General features: G+C 41.5%; 1 protein-coding gene across 2 annotated transcripts; it reads left to right on the top strand.

Moving 5' to 3' along the window:
• The first annotated feature begins 99 nt into the window (after positions 1 to 99).
• Positions 100 to 15,079, top strand: ubtd1b (ubiquitin domain containing 1b). Of its 2 annotated transcripts, XM_030755355.1 has the most exons (5): positions 100 to 828; positions 8,010 to 8,237; positions 8,394 to 8,551; positions 9,096 to 9,370; positions 10,814 to 15,079. In XM_030755355.1, the coding sequence occupies exons 1-4, from the start codon at positions 747 to 749 to the stop codon at positions 9,363 to 9,365; spliced, it is 738 nt and encodes a 245-aa protein (XP_030611215.1). In that variant the 5' UTR covers positions 100 to 746; the 3' UTR covers positions 9,366 to 9,370; positions 10,814 to 15,079. The 2 variants fall into 2 exon arrangements, with proteins under 2 accessions (XP_030611215.1, XP_030611214.1); XM_030755354.1 differs by having other exon boundaries at positions 9,096 to 15,079.
• Positions 15,080 to 15,415: the final 336 nt, after the last annotated feature.

The following is a 15,415-nucleotide window of genomic DNA, read 5'->3' as shown; positions in this document are numbered from 1 at the left end:
AAATTCACTTGCGGACTCCTTCATTCATAATTACGTCAAGTCCTGACGCAAAAGAAACCAACACCTGGCTGGATGCTTTTGCGCAAGCGTAAAAAAAAAAAAAAGTTCGGTGGCGCTAGCAGACCGCCGCTGGTCACCTTTTACCAGTGAAGTGAGGAGTATTGTTTGGAGGATTTAAAGGAAAGACTGCAACGAGAGCGTCAGAGAGCTGAAGCACACCTTCGCAGGGCGGACACGGGGAGACTGTAAAGACCGGCTGCGGTTATGGGAGAGGGAACATGCGGGAAATGAGCTCGTGTGCGCGGAAGTTTGTGTTTACTTGCGCTGTGGTAGCTAGCGTTCTGGCCCTGTTAGCCTGTTAGCGAGAAAGGTGCGCTCCGTTTGAACGGGTTAGCAGCAACATTTACAACTCAGCCCAGCTTAACGAGCGCGGTAGACAGTGGAAACATGCTGGCCGTTTCCTAAAACTAACAACGAGCCGGGGGCAGGTGCTGCGGATTGCTCAGACTCTTGGCACATCGGTGCGGGCCACGAACTGTGAACTCTGAAGTTACTCGCAAAGAGGACACTTGAGACATAATCTCAACCTATAGATTAGCATAACGTGATTTAAACAGTAACTGCCACCGTCACTGCGGTTACGAATGACCCATCTTCTACATCGGACCTAGTTCGTCGTCCTTGTCCGCAATGGGGCCCCTGTTTGGCTGCTAAGACCCGTGGAAACGACCTGGAGCCCGTTAACGATGGGGGGATGTATGGGAAGATACTTGGAAGGCTGGGAAGAATCACAGAGCCGAGGCTCGTCCAGGAACGGTGGACGAGGAGGTAAGGCAACGTTGTGTAGCTGTTGTGTAAATGTGCAGGGGGCTTCATTAAAACACCCAAAGCTGGAAACTGGTAAAATCAAACATACGTGAATTGCGTTGAAGGGCTTACCTCAGATGGGTTGATTAAAGTTACAGAAAGTAAAAACAGGTTGACAGGTGCCAGTGTTGTGCCAAAAAGTGATTGTCTGCCAGAAAGTGATTTTTGATGTTTCTATGTGCTTTTATGTGTAATGTATTTGCTCATATTGGTGAATAGAGTGTAGTCAATAGGATTTATGAAGGGCTTAGATATAAAATAAAGAAATGACCTGTTATTCGAGTATGTTTATGACTCTGCATTATTGCACGTACGTATAATAAATCCAGTCCTCTTTGGTCACTGAAAATATCTTTATAGAGTGTAATGTCATATTTGATCTGATTTCTGCTGCCCTCTTGACCACATATCTCTTTAAAAATCTGGCCAATCGCAGTTTTTACCCTGATAAATAAAGAATATATAAAAGTCTGTGCCAAAAACTGATTGCAGCTTCTACCTTGTGACAGAAATGTTGTTTGTTACTCAAAATGACTTGATATCATTCATGAGAGATATGTTTGACATATTTTTCACAGATTATAGATCAGCAAGTCATTTACAACAGTTTAAATATGGGCAATCATTTTCTGGCAATCACTTTTTGGCAGACGATCACTTTTTGGCACAACACCAGTTTACTTTTTAGGTGAGGAACCTGGATTGTGCTGTACGTGTAAATGTTGTGTGACTTAGATGTGTTTTCCTCTGCATCAGTAAAAGGGGGGAAGTTCAGAAAAGGTTCCTTTCTCATCTGTTCCCAGAATGTGAAGTTGGTTATTCAGATAACATCTGAAAACAGTAATCTTATTGAGTGATTTATTTATTTTTTTCTTCTCTATATTAAAACCTTGTGGTTACTGTAACAGCCAGCAAAGCTGCATTGATTCCAAAAATTGCTCATTTTTCACATCAACGATTTGAGTTCGTGTGTGTTAACTTCCTGGAAGTTAAAACAATGCTGAAGTCCTCCTTTTTTTTTTTTTTTTTAATTTGGCAACCAAACTGAAGTTAACCATCAGCATGCGTGTCCTGTACAGTTGACTTGTTTAAATGTTGGGAACTTCAGTTTCCAAAAAAACATGCTGATTATATTGTTTGACCTTTTTACAATGTGCTCACTTAGGGGAAAAGACTTTCCTGCTTTCTCAGATTTCTGTCAGAGTGCTATAAAAGCATGCTCAGTTGTTTGAATACAGTGCAGGTGCACTTCAATTCAATGTTTGCCTCATAGTGGCTGCTTTGGAAACTAAATGTCTGTTATTCATTTGGTTGCAGGTTCTGTTCCCTTGATTTGTTACTGCTGGAAAGTTTTTCAGTCTGTCTTTTTCCAGTGGGAATTGTCTCCAGTTTGCATCAGAAAGATGGGAGGTTTTTGAGATTGTTTCCAGCTTTCTCCATATAAAAAAAGGCGTTGTTTGAGTAGACTTTCTGACCCCTGCTTATCCTAAAATTAGCATCTAACATAGATTTTTGATGCCAATATGACCTTCAAAGTAAGTTTCTTTGTCCTGTGCCAGAGTAGCTATTTAAAGTTAAAGCGGTCATAGCCAAGATACCCGGGCTTTCTGGCAGTGGCTCATGTTGATTTCCCAACTTGATTGGAATCAACAGACACGTTCTGCTAAACAAGGCTTCAATCAAGGAGAACAAGTCACATCATGCCCCGCATTGGCTCGTACTGAGTCTCCTTTGCTTCATACATACTCATAAAGAAACACAACCACTCAGGAGGAAGAGGCAAATTGCATTAGATGGCTCATATGGGATCTCTCAGTTTTTCACAGTTAGTGCTAAGATTATTTACTCATTTGATCTGGATGACAGAATTTGATAATTTGTGTTGCATTGTAATGCATGGGTTTGGCCTCTGTACCACATACTCAGAGGGACAAAAAGAGGTTAATTTGCATCATCGGGGTGGAAAAAACTGGAAGAACAAGTTTGGACAATAAATAAAGCTGCACAGCCACCCACAGAAATGACCATTTGTCACAATAGAGGGATGGTGTTATGGTAGTATAATAAAGTATTTAGAAGCAGCACAGATGTAACTGAAATGTGATTATGAATGTACAATTTCCAATTTCTTAAATATTGATTGTATCACTTAATAACAAGGGTAGATATTGATCAGCAGTTATGTTTAAGATTTCAAGAATTAAGAAAACAATTCACTGGAAAGTAAGCTGAGCTCTAAAGGAAAGTGAAACCTGCCAGTTCCAAGGTAGGCTGTCTGTTATGAATGCAGTGTCTCCAGAAAACAGCTTGATTAAGGAGAAACACGTTATTTTAGTCAACATTGTCTATCTGTGTTTACAAGTTTGTTTTAAAAAGTATCTCTGTAACAGTGGTTTTCAATTTAAGTCAAAAACAGATATTGATCAAACCTCAAACCAGCCTTCCTGTGAGTGACTTTCAGCACCATCTGGATCCAGCTGTCTCTCGTGCTGAGCAGGATTACAACTATACCAATACATCATCACTCTGGTTCAACCAAACCTGTTTCACAACTGTCTCTAACACATTCCTATTTAGAGTTTGATCACTAATCGAGTGAGAAACCCAACATACACATGGACAAAAGTGTTGGGCCACACCTCTCAATCTTTGGATTCAGGTGTTTTCAGGCCCATTGCACAGGTGTATAAAATCAGTCCCCCAGCCATGCAGTCTGCCTATGCAAACATTTGTGAAAGAATGAGTCGTTTTAAAGAGGCCACTGAATTCAAGCACAGTACTATAATAGGATGCCACCATTTTCCTCCTAGATATTCCAGGACCAACTGTTAGTGGTCTCTGTGCATTTAGGAACCACAGCTACTCAGCCACAAAGTGGAAGACCACATACAGTTAGAGTGGGATCCTTCGCTGGCTCAACATCAGCACAAAAACTGCATACCGGGAGCTTCGCTGCATGGGTTTTCTATGGCTGAGCGTACTTTTGTCCATATAATATACAATAAATGCTTTGGCTTTTAGCGAGGGAAAAGCGTTTGTTGATTTTTATTGCACAAGAATCATTTCCTGATTCTGATTATTTTATCATATTTGCTGAAAACCAAAATTGTAACTGAAAATAAAATGAATCACCCAGTCTTAGTATCAAGATAAATTACTTTTACTCCATGTACTCAAAAGGTTCTCTAAAATATTAGAGTTCCTCCAGAGACCATTTTCAACTTACAGAGGCTGACTGTATCCGTTGATCTCAGGAGGAGACACAAATCCCTTTGGGGGTTGCATTAGGAAGTGCATGCAGCATAAAATCAAACACGCAGAGCTACCCGCTGTGACGACCCCTTGTGAATAAGGGAGCAGCTGAAAGTGGCTTTTAGAGGCTAACTGTAGCTTTAGCTGCAGAAAGCTGAAGGAAATAATGTGGTGATAAGATAATTGCTTACAAGAATGAGCCCACACATTTTCACTTTACGTAAGCGGGGGAGTGTGTGTCCATACATCCACACGTTGATTTGGTCAGTGTCAGTTTGGTCTTATCTTTGTTGCTCTTTAAAAGAACAGCTAGAAAACCACACCTTGCCCACTGATTGTTTGCCTCATATCAAGTGAATGTGTGAAGCTGGTAAATGTCTTTGCAGGTTCAAAGCAACTTATTAAATGAAAACGTGTTCCAAGAATGAGGTAATCCTTTGTCAGCCACCTGTAGCTGTCAGGTGTGGGTTTTTTGCAACACAAGGAAGCCTTGTAGCTGTTCCAATTTTATGAGGCATTTCAGTGATGCTCGTAAATACAAGAAGCTTCAGTGCAGCCTCATCATGTGGCTTCTACGAGCCCAGCATGATGAATAACACCTTCATATTGCTTCATGTGTCTGTAATGTGTTGCTTTATTTATTTAGTTGTGGTGCAACGCGTCCTGTCTTTCTACACACAGACACACAAAACCGCACTTATTCCCATAAATTTTATTTCTGCCACTCGGGCTCTCTAACCGTGGTGCAGTTTCTACAGTATTCTCCTATAAGCTAAACATTTTTAGCGTGCGGTTTCACTCTGTAGTTTTTGTACATAGTTTAGCTGTTTATAAGAAAGTGCAGATTCACAGAAGTATACTGCAGAAAAATGCTGCTGTTTGTCTCTGTTCATTAACCCATCCCCTCATCTGAGGATTTTTTTTTTTTTTTTTTTTTTGTTAAACTTCAATCTCCTGAGCTGCTCATGTTGGTGGAACACGAGCAGGAATAACCAGTCTGAGGTCAAAGTCTGTGTTACCTTATTTGACAGAACTCAAGCATAAAGGCTGAAAATGGGGGGAAACGGCATGCCTGATTCTCTCTAGTAACGCCTCGAAAGTTATGCACTTCTCATTTAAATGATCTGAATAGCAATCTTGAGTTCCTCTAGATTTGTGTTGCTGCTGGAACAGAGACTTTAAACCTTCGTATACAAGAATCGTTGGATATTTTTTTGGTTTGGGATCTTGCATTGCATCGTGAGGGAGAGCTTCCAGCATCACTGGCTGAAATGCAGTAGACTGCTATAGACACTCACTGTTGTACCTCTCTGCTGACCTCCTCTGTACTTACTGATGACAATTTGAACCAAAAATTTCAAATTTGGATTCATAACTCCACTCTGTCAGATCTCTTGCAGCTGATTTTCAGTCCAGTTCTTGTGTAATTTGGCATACCTCAGTCTTTTTGCCCCGTTTCCCCTCCTTAAGAATGACTTCCAGGCAGCCACCCTTCCACTGAACAGTAGATGGATCAACTGAAGGACCAGATGTATCTCTTAGGTCCTCTGTCAGGACTATGATGAAGGACATGACTTTCAGATACTGTTCATCTGCTGTAGATAGCATTTTAGGCCTGACACTTATTCTTTTGTCATCCACCTGTCCAGTTTCCTCAGATTCTTTTCAAGGATTTGCCAAGTTTTCAGCTAATAGCTCTTCGGCTTCTTAGCGCCAACGTATTATTTTATTTCAAGCTGTGTTATCTTTGGCTAAGGAAATGGGAGCAAATGATGTGTTTTTGTGACAACCTGCTTGTAACAAAGTACCTAAAGATACAATTTTGCTAAGTTGTTTCTCAGACACAGCAGTGGTTCATCCCTTGAATTAGGTGCCCTTTCTTTATGCTTGATTGATTCATAATTCATTGTTTAATGGCTTAAACAAACAAAAGAAGGAGTGGACTGAAAATAAGCAAACAAGCAGCCAATGCCTGAAGGAAAAACTTTGAAAGACCTTCACAAAGCCTTGAGAACTATGGCTTAAGGCCCCATTAACAATTACAACAAAGACTGGCTCCTTGGAAGCAAAGTATAAAGAAATGAGGGGTGGCTCGAGACTTTTGCACAGTACTGTGCTAACCAGTAGAAAGGAATTCAGGAGGAAATGGCATGCCACTGTGGGTGAGGAAACAAAAACAGTTAGGAAAAGTCGAGGGCAAACATGCAAAACTAAAAAAAGAAGACAGTTTAGTTGTTGTAACAGAACCCTCATGTGTATGGCGTGTTATCATCACGATGCCTCAGCAGAATGAAAGCAAATAGCAGAGGGTTCGCAGCATGTGTTGCAGCTTATAAATAAAGAGGCGAACCCAAATTTTATAGAGCCATGTTGCACGATGCGGTTTGCCACGAACTCGAGAGTTTTTGGAACCTCAAAGCCTGTAGGTGCATGAAGTGTTTTGTTACGTGATACTGATGCAATAAGTGTATAACAGCCAATACATTACATGCTAATGTCAAAGAGCTACAAACTAGGAGCAGGTGGATCTCTCAGAAACCTTTTAGAGTCGAGTGACCTGAAGTAAACTGAGCATATTAAGATACTGGTACTAGTGTAATAATAATGCATGCTTTTTAAAAGTATAGATGATCCAGAAAAAAACCTTTAATCTGCAGAGGTGGGCTGTATCTTTAGCTGCAGAAAGCTGAAAGATCCACTGTGGTGATAACCACAGTGGATCCACTGTGATAACCAGCCACAGGGTTGAGTCCACACGGGCACTGTCACTGGGCAGTGTGAATGTGCTGAAGGATTGGTCCTGATTACATAGCTGCAATATTTCTATAGATGACTTGTGTTAAACTTCTTGTTTTAGAGTTGGCTTTTCGTGGTATTAATTAATTTTAAAAATATTGCCACCTTGTCTGTAATGTATGTAGTATAATTGCACTTGACCTGTTTTATTTGCAACCCAAATTCTTTTTGTCTCCTGTAGACACCACATCTGCTTTCATTTTTTTAGTGCAGTGGTAGTGAAGAAGCTATTCTTGCTTTACTTGGGATTCACTCTCCTTGAACTGCTAATCCTACACCAGTCCACGGCCTCCAGATTACTCCTCCTGAGCAGCCTGCACTATAAATAATTAGTTTGAAAGAAAGGCAACCCTCTGAATGTGAGGTGACCCTTTTGTATGCTCTTATTTTCCATCACTCCACTCCTCAGGGGCTGGCGTCTCTGTCTGAGGCATTTGTAACTATAGGCAAGTTTAGTATTTAATTCTGTAGGGGAGCTTTTACACTAATTTCTAACTGGTTATATTTTATTTTTGAACTATAGTAGCTTCTGTCAGAGCCAGCTATGACACAAACCCTGTATTGAAAAATCACTGAAAATTCAATGAGTAACTGCAGCGGCCAAAACTGTCATACTGTCCTGATGCTAGCCTGTTGTCTTTATGCAGCCCTTATACTTTACCTCCACATCAGTAAGTGCTCTCGTGGCCTAGGTGTGCTCTGTGTTAATACTGAATAGTGGGAAACATGAAGGTAAGGTTACATAGACAGATTCAGAGTAAAAAAAAACTCTGAATGGCCTCCTAATTTTAGATCGAGAGGGCATGTTTGGGTGGGGCAGGATGTTCTATCTCTGATAACAGCTAGAGTTTCTTATCTGGCAGCTCTGTTTATCACAGCGAGGAGATGAAAGTACTGACTTAAGTTTGGGCTTTCCTCATTAACCCATCTGTTTGCATTCTGAGGGACACATTTACACATGATAATGAGGACTGTGAAACGGTTTGCTGCTTGTTTTATGATTGGAGAATGATGACTGTGCTATGAGTGTGAAAGTCATGAACCTATCTAAGTGCATCAAAGTCTAAGGGCAACTCCTCCTTTACCCATCTCAGGACGTAATGAGCCTCTGAAAAAAGATCGTCCTAAGTGGAAGAGCGATTACCCAATGACGGAGGGCCAGCTACGGAGCAAGCGGGATGAATTCTGGGACACAGCTCCGGCCTTTGAGGGGCGGAAAGAGATCTGGGATGCTCTGAAAGCAGCTGCTGTGGCGCTGGAGTGTAACGACCACGAATTAGCCCAGGCTATAGTGGACGGAGCCAGTATCACACTGCCACATGGTGAGGACAAAACACACAGTATAGACATACAATACAGTTCTCACCTCACACTCACACAGGTTGCATAAACCATTTTTTATTTTTATTTTTTTTTAATTAATAGTTTTAAGTGACAGCCTGTCTGTTTTTTTTTTTTCTTTGGTGTCCTCTCCTCAGGTACTCTGACAGAGTGTTACGATGAACTTGGGAACCGCTACCAGCTGCCCGTCTACTGCCTGGCGCCACCCATTAACCTCATCTCAGAGCGCAGTGATGAGGACCCCAGCGACAGCCCTGAACCCCCAGTAGCATCCAAGAAGGAATTCCAGCTCAAGGTGCCGTGATAAGTAAACCCCAGTATGCAAAGTAATTAAATAGATTAGCTAGTCTAAATTTAATTCAGAGCAACTGAAAATATTTGAGTTGTATTAAATATTGATAACTGACAACCCCCGGTTGTACGATCACGCCGGCCTGTGAAATTTTTCTGGCTAGATCCCTGTCACGTCATTATTAATTTAATACAAATTAAGCCAAAAATGCATAAACAGTGTGTGAAAATCTAATTACACCCTTACTGCTTGTATAGGAATTAGGAGGGTAAATAGCAGCCAGGCGATGCTAATTAAATTCACCCAATTAACTGATTCAGTTCAGTTTTATTTATATAGCACCAAATCATAACAGTCACCTCAAGGCACTTTTATATTGTAAAGTAAAGACCCTACAATAATACAGAGGAAACACTTGGTGACAGTGCAACATATGCGGGTAAAACTGTAAAATGCTAATGCTTTTAAATTATCTACATTTGGGACTTGGTTCACCTTTCCGTGCAGCCCTTGTTAAATCACTGTTTTGCTCCCTGCTCCTCTGTAGGTGCGGCTGTCCACAGGAAAGGACCTGCGTCTCAGTGTCAGCATGGTGGACACCATAGGTCAGCTGAAGAAGCAGCTGCAAGCCCAGGAAGACATCGATGCTGCCCACCAGCGCTGGTTCTTCTCCGGAAAGCTGCTCACGGACAAGACGCGGCTGCAAGACACTAAGATCCAGAAGGACTTTGTGATCCAGGTCATCGTCAACCCGCAGGCACTCCAAGCCCCCAAACCGTCGACGACAACCACCGCCTCCTCACCTGTACCTGAATAACTGAGGACAAAGAGGGACTGATGGAGGAGCGATGCAGTCTATGAAGGACCAGAGGTGCCTCCCGATGCTGGATAACTTGTTCTTCTTGACAACAGCTACTGTTACTGAAAGGAAAAATAAAACTGTGAGGGGTACAAAACTACTTTGGAGCAAACAAAAAACACACAAGGGAGGAACTCAAAAGTGCTGCTTTTATTTTTTTAATCTTACCTATGTGTGTTTTTTGTGTCTGCTGAGTTGTTCCAGTCACAACACGAACCAGAGATGCTCGTCATCTTTGCAAATCAAAGCAGAGCTCCTCGTGCCGGCGCGCGGCCTTTTCTTAGCCACATACAAAATGTGCACATCTGAGCGGCACATGCAGACTCTGCCTTTGCCCTTTAGCCTGCTAGCAGAGTGCCAACAGAGGAATCGCAGAGGCGTCGGTTGTAGAGCATATTTTTACTATGACACTCATAAACTCTGCACGGTTGCTCTTTCTCTTCCACAGAAACAGGAGAGGAAGGCAGGAAATGCCGTGCTGAACCTTCTTTTTTTCTCTTCTTTCTCTTATTGAGGAAATAATGTAAACTGGGCTTTTTTGCACATTTAAAGATTAGTACTTTTGTGGTAGTTTGTGTGCCTTCTACAAGACAAAAAAAAGGGTTAAGCACCTGCAAGTTTGACTGCTAGGCTATTTTTTTAGATTCAGGAACCCTTAGATCAATCTAAGCTATAAGTGTTGCCTTTTTTTCTTTCTTTCTTTCTTTTAAAAGATGTTTTAAGTCTTGCAGACAAAACAGGATGGTTGTGTATGTGTGTGGGGGTGCAAGAAGATTATGAAACTGACCTATATGATGCATTGAGAGACGAGGCTGGGGTAAAAGTCATAGCTTAAGTCGCTCATGCCATTTATTTATCAGAAAGAGGAATTCCCATGGAAAAGGTGTTGTCTTAACTGCTGCATTACTGACTCCGTAGTGACACCCTGACCAGCAGGAGGGGGCAGCACAGGCCTTATATAATCACTTCAGTTGCTTATAGTTGTTTTTTTTCTTTCCACCACTTGATGAATGTAAATCCAGCCCTTTGGATGTCACGTTTTCTTCACCAGCATGCAGACGGTTTGATGTGGAGCGGTGAGCGAAAGCAAAGAGCCGAAAGCTGATTTTCGGTGAGACCGGCCGCACTGGTGACCCCTGCATGTCGTACCTGCTGCTGTTAAAGCGGCCGTGTGATGCCTTCTGCGGATCGGGAAGGCAGCTTTATTAATGAGATGATGAGATATGAAACTGGAGGTGTGGCATTTGGTCTTAAGCATGCAGGGAAAGACAGCTGCTTTATGGGAAACCTGTTGGCACTTGGTAGCTCGTACTAATACTGCTGGAGTTTCCATTTAACAGGCTTTAATATAATCATATTGCATAGATTTGACTGGAAAAGAAACCAAACCCAAACTGGTGCTTGAGGCAATAACGTCTTTGATGTGGCGGCTTTCCTGTAAGCCGGTGTAGATGCGGAGAACAAGGAGAGATTACCTCGAGTTTGTTTGTCTGGCTCGGTTTCACACTGAGCAGTGAAGTACTGCCTGTTTTCTTTACATCATAGCACATCTGTTAGTGTTCATGCCCGGACTCTAACCGACTCTCAAAGAGCAACAATAATTGTTTAGAGGGCAAAGAGCCATCAGCTTCGTCACCAGCCGCAGTGGTCGCCAGAGGAAACAAACACGTGAGATGTGATATCTGCACATAAATCCGCACAATTTGTAGACGAGCTGCAAGATCTTTGGTAGTGGAACATTTCTGCTTTTCATTTGTAGCTGCTAGAAGTCGGAGTTCCCTTTACCAATCACCTTTTAGCAGACTTTGTTTGCATGGATAAAGTAGCATGTGTGGAGAGCAAAAGAGGGATTGCAGTCCTTAAACCACTGGCTATCATCTGACAACTATTTAGCTCTTTTTTTTTTTCTTTTCTTTTTTTAAAAATTCATCAATGTTCATAAATGATGACTAGTGCACAAAATAGGAAGTTGAAGCTTGGCTGATGCTGGAATGCCTGAAAAATTGAACATTGTCCCCAGAGGATAGGCTATCAGATAGTAGCTAATGGACTCCCAGACTGGCGAGCCACAAACTGGCAGCTCCTCGATGTTCCCCTCCAGTCTGACAGTCTGAATACATGTTAGATCTCTGTGGCTATATTCACACTGGAGCGCAGTCTCAAGATGATTTTGCCTGAATGATATCCATGGATCACTCGGTATGTAAGACATCATGCTTTACACAATTATCCTGTCTTGTATTTACAGTCGGAGGCATTATGAGACTGCTTTCCTGAGCAGTGTGTTTGCACACAAGTCCTCTCAGTTCATCTGACGCGTGTAGGAGGAAAAAGGAGGAACCTTAAAATGTAAATAAGTTTGAAATAAATTTTAAAAACAATTGACATGATATTTACCCACTGCAGAGTACACACGGCTGATTTTGCTCAGTTCAGACGTAGCCACGTCGAGTCATTTTGTGGAATATTTCACACTTAAAGTTTTTATTGTTCTATTTCTGCACTCAAAGGAGGAAAGCCAAAAACACGAGAGCACTGTGTGCGTCGGTTCTGGGTCGTGTTGCAGAATAACACTTCGCCTCGTTCTCTCTGTTTTCACTCACCGCTCCTGTCACACCGTCATCCTGCAGCACCATCATGGAAGGTATAAAACTGACCTGAGCCACAGCAGCAGCTCGTCACTTCAAGAAGGTGTTCCTTCTTTCCCGTCTCACCACTTCTCAGCCTTGTGGTTCATTAAGTTGTATCTGTTTTAAGGATGTTTCTTTTTGTGTGTGTGTGTGTTTTTCTTCAGCCTTCGCTTGTGGTTCTTTAAAGGGATGTTTTGTAACTATCGTATGCAAACTTGAACGAGCATTTTTCTCTGTATGTGCAATACAATAGACATAGACCTCATCAGTTTTGTGTCTGATTCTGCTTTTGCTGATTTCCAACAGCACCAGCCATGAGTATTGTCAAAGTACAGCTCTGCTACAATCAGCTGCCTCTGTCGGTGGTCTTTGAAGTGTTTGTGTCGTCTCTGAAATGTGTTCCTAGCTGTCGCCTTGACACTTTTCCCAGAGTAAAATACCGAAACATTAAAATTGCCCGCACAGTGTCCATTTGGCATTCTGCACCGCTCATCTTGGCCGTGAAGGTTAGTGTGTCGCCGGACTTGAGGGTGCTCTGCTGACCACTTTATTGATGGCGTCTCCTTTCACACCATTCGTGCTGAAGCCAGCCACAAATTGCTTGCTCTGTCTTCAGTTTGTCCTCTTTTTTAATGTCTTTGAGACCGTTGTCCAAATTTAAAGGGACCACATGTTATTACACTGTAAAGCGCTTTAAGGTGCCCTCAGAGAACTGCAAACAGGACCCCCTGATACAGCGTATGCAAACTACTGAAACCAGTCCCCTTCACGTTTAGCGGTTCAGTATGGCAGTTAAAGGCAAAGTGGAAATACCTGTGTGGTTGGACCCTTGAGGTGTACTGTGAAGCATAGCCAGACTTTCTTTGTGTTAGCTGGCCTAAAAAAAAAAAAACACTAGACCTTCAGCCACAACAGCGGCTGGGGGTGCATGCTCGCTATAAATGATATAAAAGGTGGACATACCTTACAGGTCTGAAAACTGAAGCTAACACCAAAGTACCTTAAACCTGTATTCTTTTTAATGCCCACCGGGGGGCGATACCTGTGGATGCAATAAGACTTGTGGTCTTATAGAATTCTATGGGAAACCAGTCCTTGAACAGGTTAAAAGGGAGCTACTTTGTTATCTCGTTAACACATTAATCTATCACAGTTACTCTGGAAATTCTCTTGTGTGTTACCAGTGCACAGGGCAAGTTATTTCTACAGCCTTAATTAAAGATTGGGACATAATAATCTTCCTGTCTTAAGAAGAACCCCTCAGGACTACAGTGCCTGTGAGACTCCCTCAACATATCTTAGCTCACATCTGACTCGGCGTCCCGCAGATCGGTCAGATGCACTTTAAGGCAGGTTTGTGTTTTGCTTTGTTGCGCTTATCAGTGATTTTCATTTATCAGCTTGGCGAACTAACCCAGAGAAAAATGTTACGGCTGGCAATAGTTTTGTCTCGTTGGACATGAATTACTGATATCTGTTTTCCCCTAAACCCCCACTTAGGAGACAAATTATCCTCTCCACTTTGAATAACAGGAAAAAATACAAGAAGACCAGATAAAATTCAAAATCTGAGGCATGAGTTTAAGTGCCGAGTCAAGTATGTCAGTCAAGTTGTGTTTTTGCTCTCGTAATGCAAGAGCTGTTAATTCAAGATAAATATGACTAAATACACCCATATTTATCATATGATATGATCATAAATTTGGATTGAGCAGAGTCTGTCTGGTGAGCTGGAAGAAGGTCCAAATCTGATATCAGTGTTAAATGAAGCTCATTGATGTTAAAGAGAAACAGACAAGAGAGCTTATTTTGAATGTGCCTTTAAAAAAAATAAAAATATCTGAAGACAGCCTCGGCGCAGGTATTATATGTGTTTAATTACCTCCCCCCAAATTCTGTCCTGAACCGCTTCACCTCCTTAAGTTTGAGTTGAGTCCTCTGACTCAGCTTTTCAGTTAAATCTAACCGTTTACAAGAAATCAAGCGCTCAAAACTGTACAAGCCCAGCAGCTTTGAGAAGTGAGACGAGCAGCGCTTGAGTCACCTTTATGATATTTTCAATCAGCTGGAAGTGTTTTCAAATGAAAAGGAAGACTTGAGATCAGAGCCCTTAACCACACTTTGAGGTGTTTCTCAACCACAGACTGTAGAAAAAAACCCAAAAAACATGGACATAGCTTCTGGGTTTCAGCAGTGAAGCCAGTGTGGAAGTGCCTTAAAGCTGCACCCTCTCGTATCGCCAGCAGGGGGCTACTCCTGTCATTACTGTAGAAGTCTGACCCTGCTCCTCACATAATCTGATCTCAGTAAACATTTTCTACATGAATTTATGGCCTCAGTCGCTTTTTTAAGTCTACATGCATACAGTCTGATGTTCAGTTAAATTATAGTCCATATTAAGAGCCATAAAGGTCTGTGTTAGGGCTACCTTCTGATTGGCAAGATGCTACCACATGAGTGTGCAGTGTTCCTCTGTTTCGGAGTCAGATCCACATCTGACTCATCACGTCTGGGGTGACGTCACTGCAGCTTTGTCCAGCTTTTATATACAGTCTGTGTTTGGCCTCTTTCATTGTTCGCTGAGCACCCTCAACCTGTCAGACTTCAATCAGGAGCAATGCAAATGGACACTGATCGCACACACGGTCAACATCCTGCCTACCGTCTCAAACTCATTCAAATATACCTGCAGACATGGAAGACTTGACTGAAATAAATGTGATATCACACACATGTATGTTCATGGTACACAGATGACTAAATTTCATATTAAGCTGGTTATAAAAGCCATAACAAGCTGGCTATATTTATTGATTTTATTTTTTTTTATTTTTTAAAATTTGAGAACACTTCATACATTAATATCACAGAAGTTAAAGCTTTCTATTTGTTTTGGAACAAGAGCAGCCATATCTAAAGCACTCAAAGAAAAGAAATCCTAATGCATATTTTTTTAAGTTTAAGTCTGCACCACCCAAGTGTGTAGAAAAAGATAAATGACATCCTTTAATGGATATGTCTGGAATGGCCTCTACAAAATTATTGTACCTTTTGTTAAGTTCATTTTTAAATCTGATTTCTTTTTAAATCAGTATTTGAAATGGTTGAATAAAATCAAACTATTGTACAAATGAAGCATGTGTTTGTGTTTTTAATTGGAGAAATAAGTATATATTTTTTGTTGTTGTTTTGTTCTTTACCACAAGGTGGAGCTGTGCTGTTGGGCAAACCTTCCTGAGCAGAGGTGGATGAAACAAACAGCTTTATTTGTGCAGGAATGACATGATTTACAGCATGTGTGTTTCCTGAAAACAGCCCTGCCCAAACTGAGAGGTTGAAGGAAAGAATTATGGAGTTTAAAAAAAAAAATTTTTTTTA

Source organism: Archocentrus centrarchus, chromosome 19, assembly GCF_007364275.1.
Source record: "Archocentrus centrarchus isolate MPI-CPG fArcCen1 chromosome 19, fArcCen1, whole genome shotgun sequence".
NCBI classification, from domain to species: domain Eukaryota; kingdom Metazoa; phylum Chordata; class Actinopteri; order Cichliformes; family Cichlidae; genus Archocentrus; species Archocentrus centrarchus.
Note: the sequence above shows the minus strand (reverse complement) of the source record. Positions and strands in the feature narration are given on the sequence as shown.

Coding starts and splice junctions, on each gene's coding strand:
- ubtd1b (XM_030755355.1), top strand. CDS start 747: ATGGGGGGATGTATGGGAAGATACTTGGAAGGCTGGGAAGAATCACAG. Junction 829..8,009: donor CAGGAACGGTGGACGAGGAG/GTAAGGCAACGT, acceptor TACCCATCTCAG/GACGTAATGAGCCTCTGAAA. Junction 8,238..8,393: donor CAGTATCACACTGCCACATG/GTGAGGACAAAA, acceptor TCCTCTCCTCAG/GTACTCTGACAGAGTGTTAC.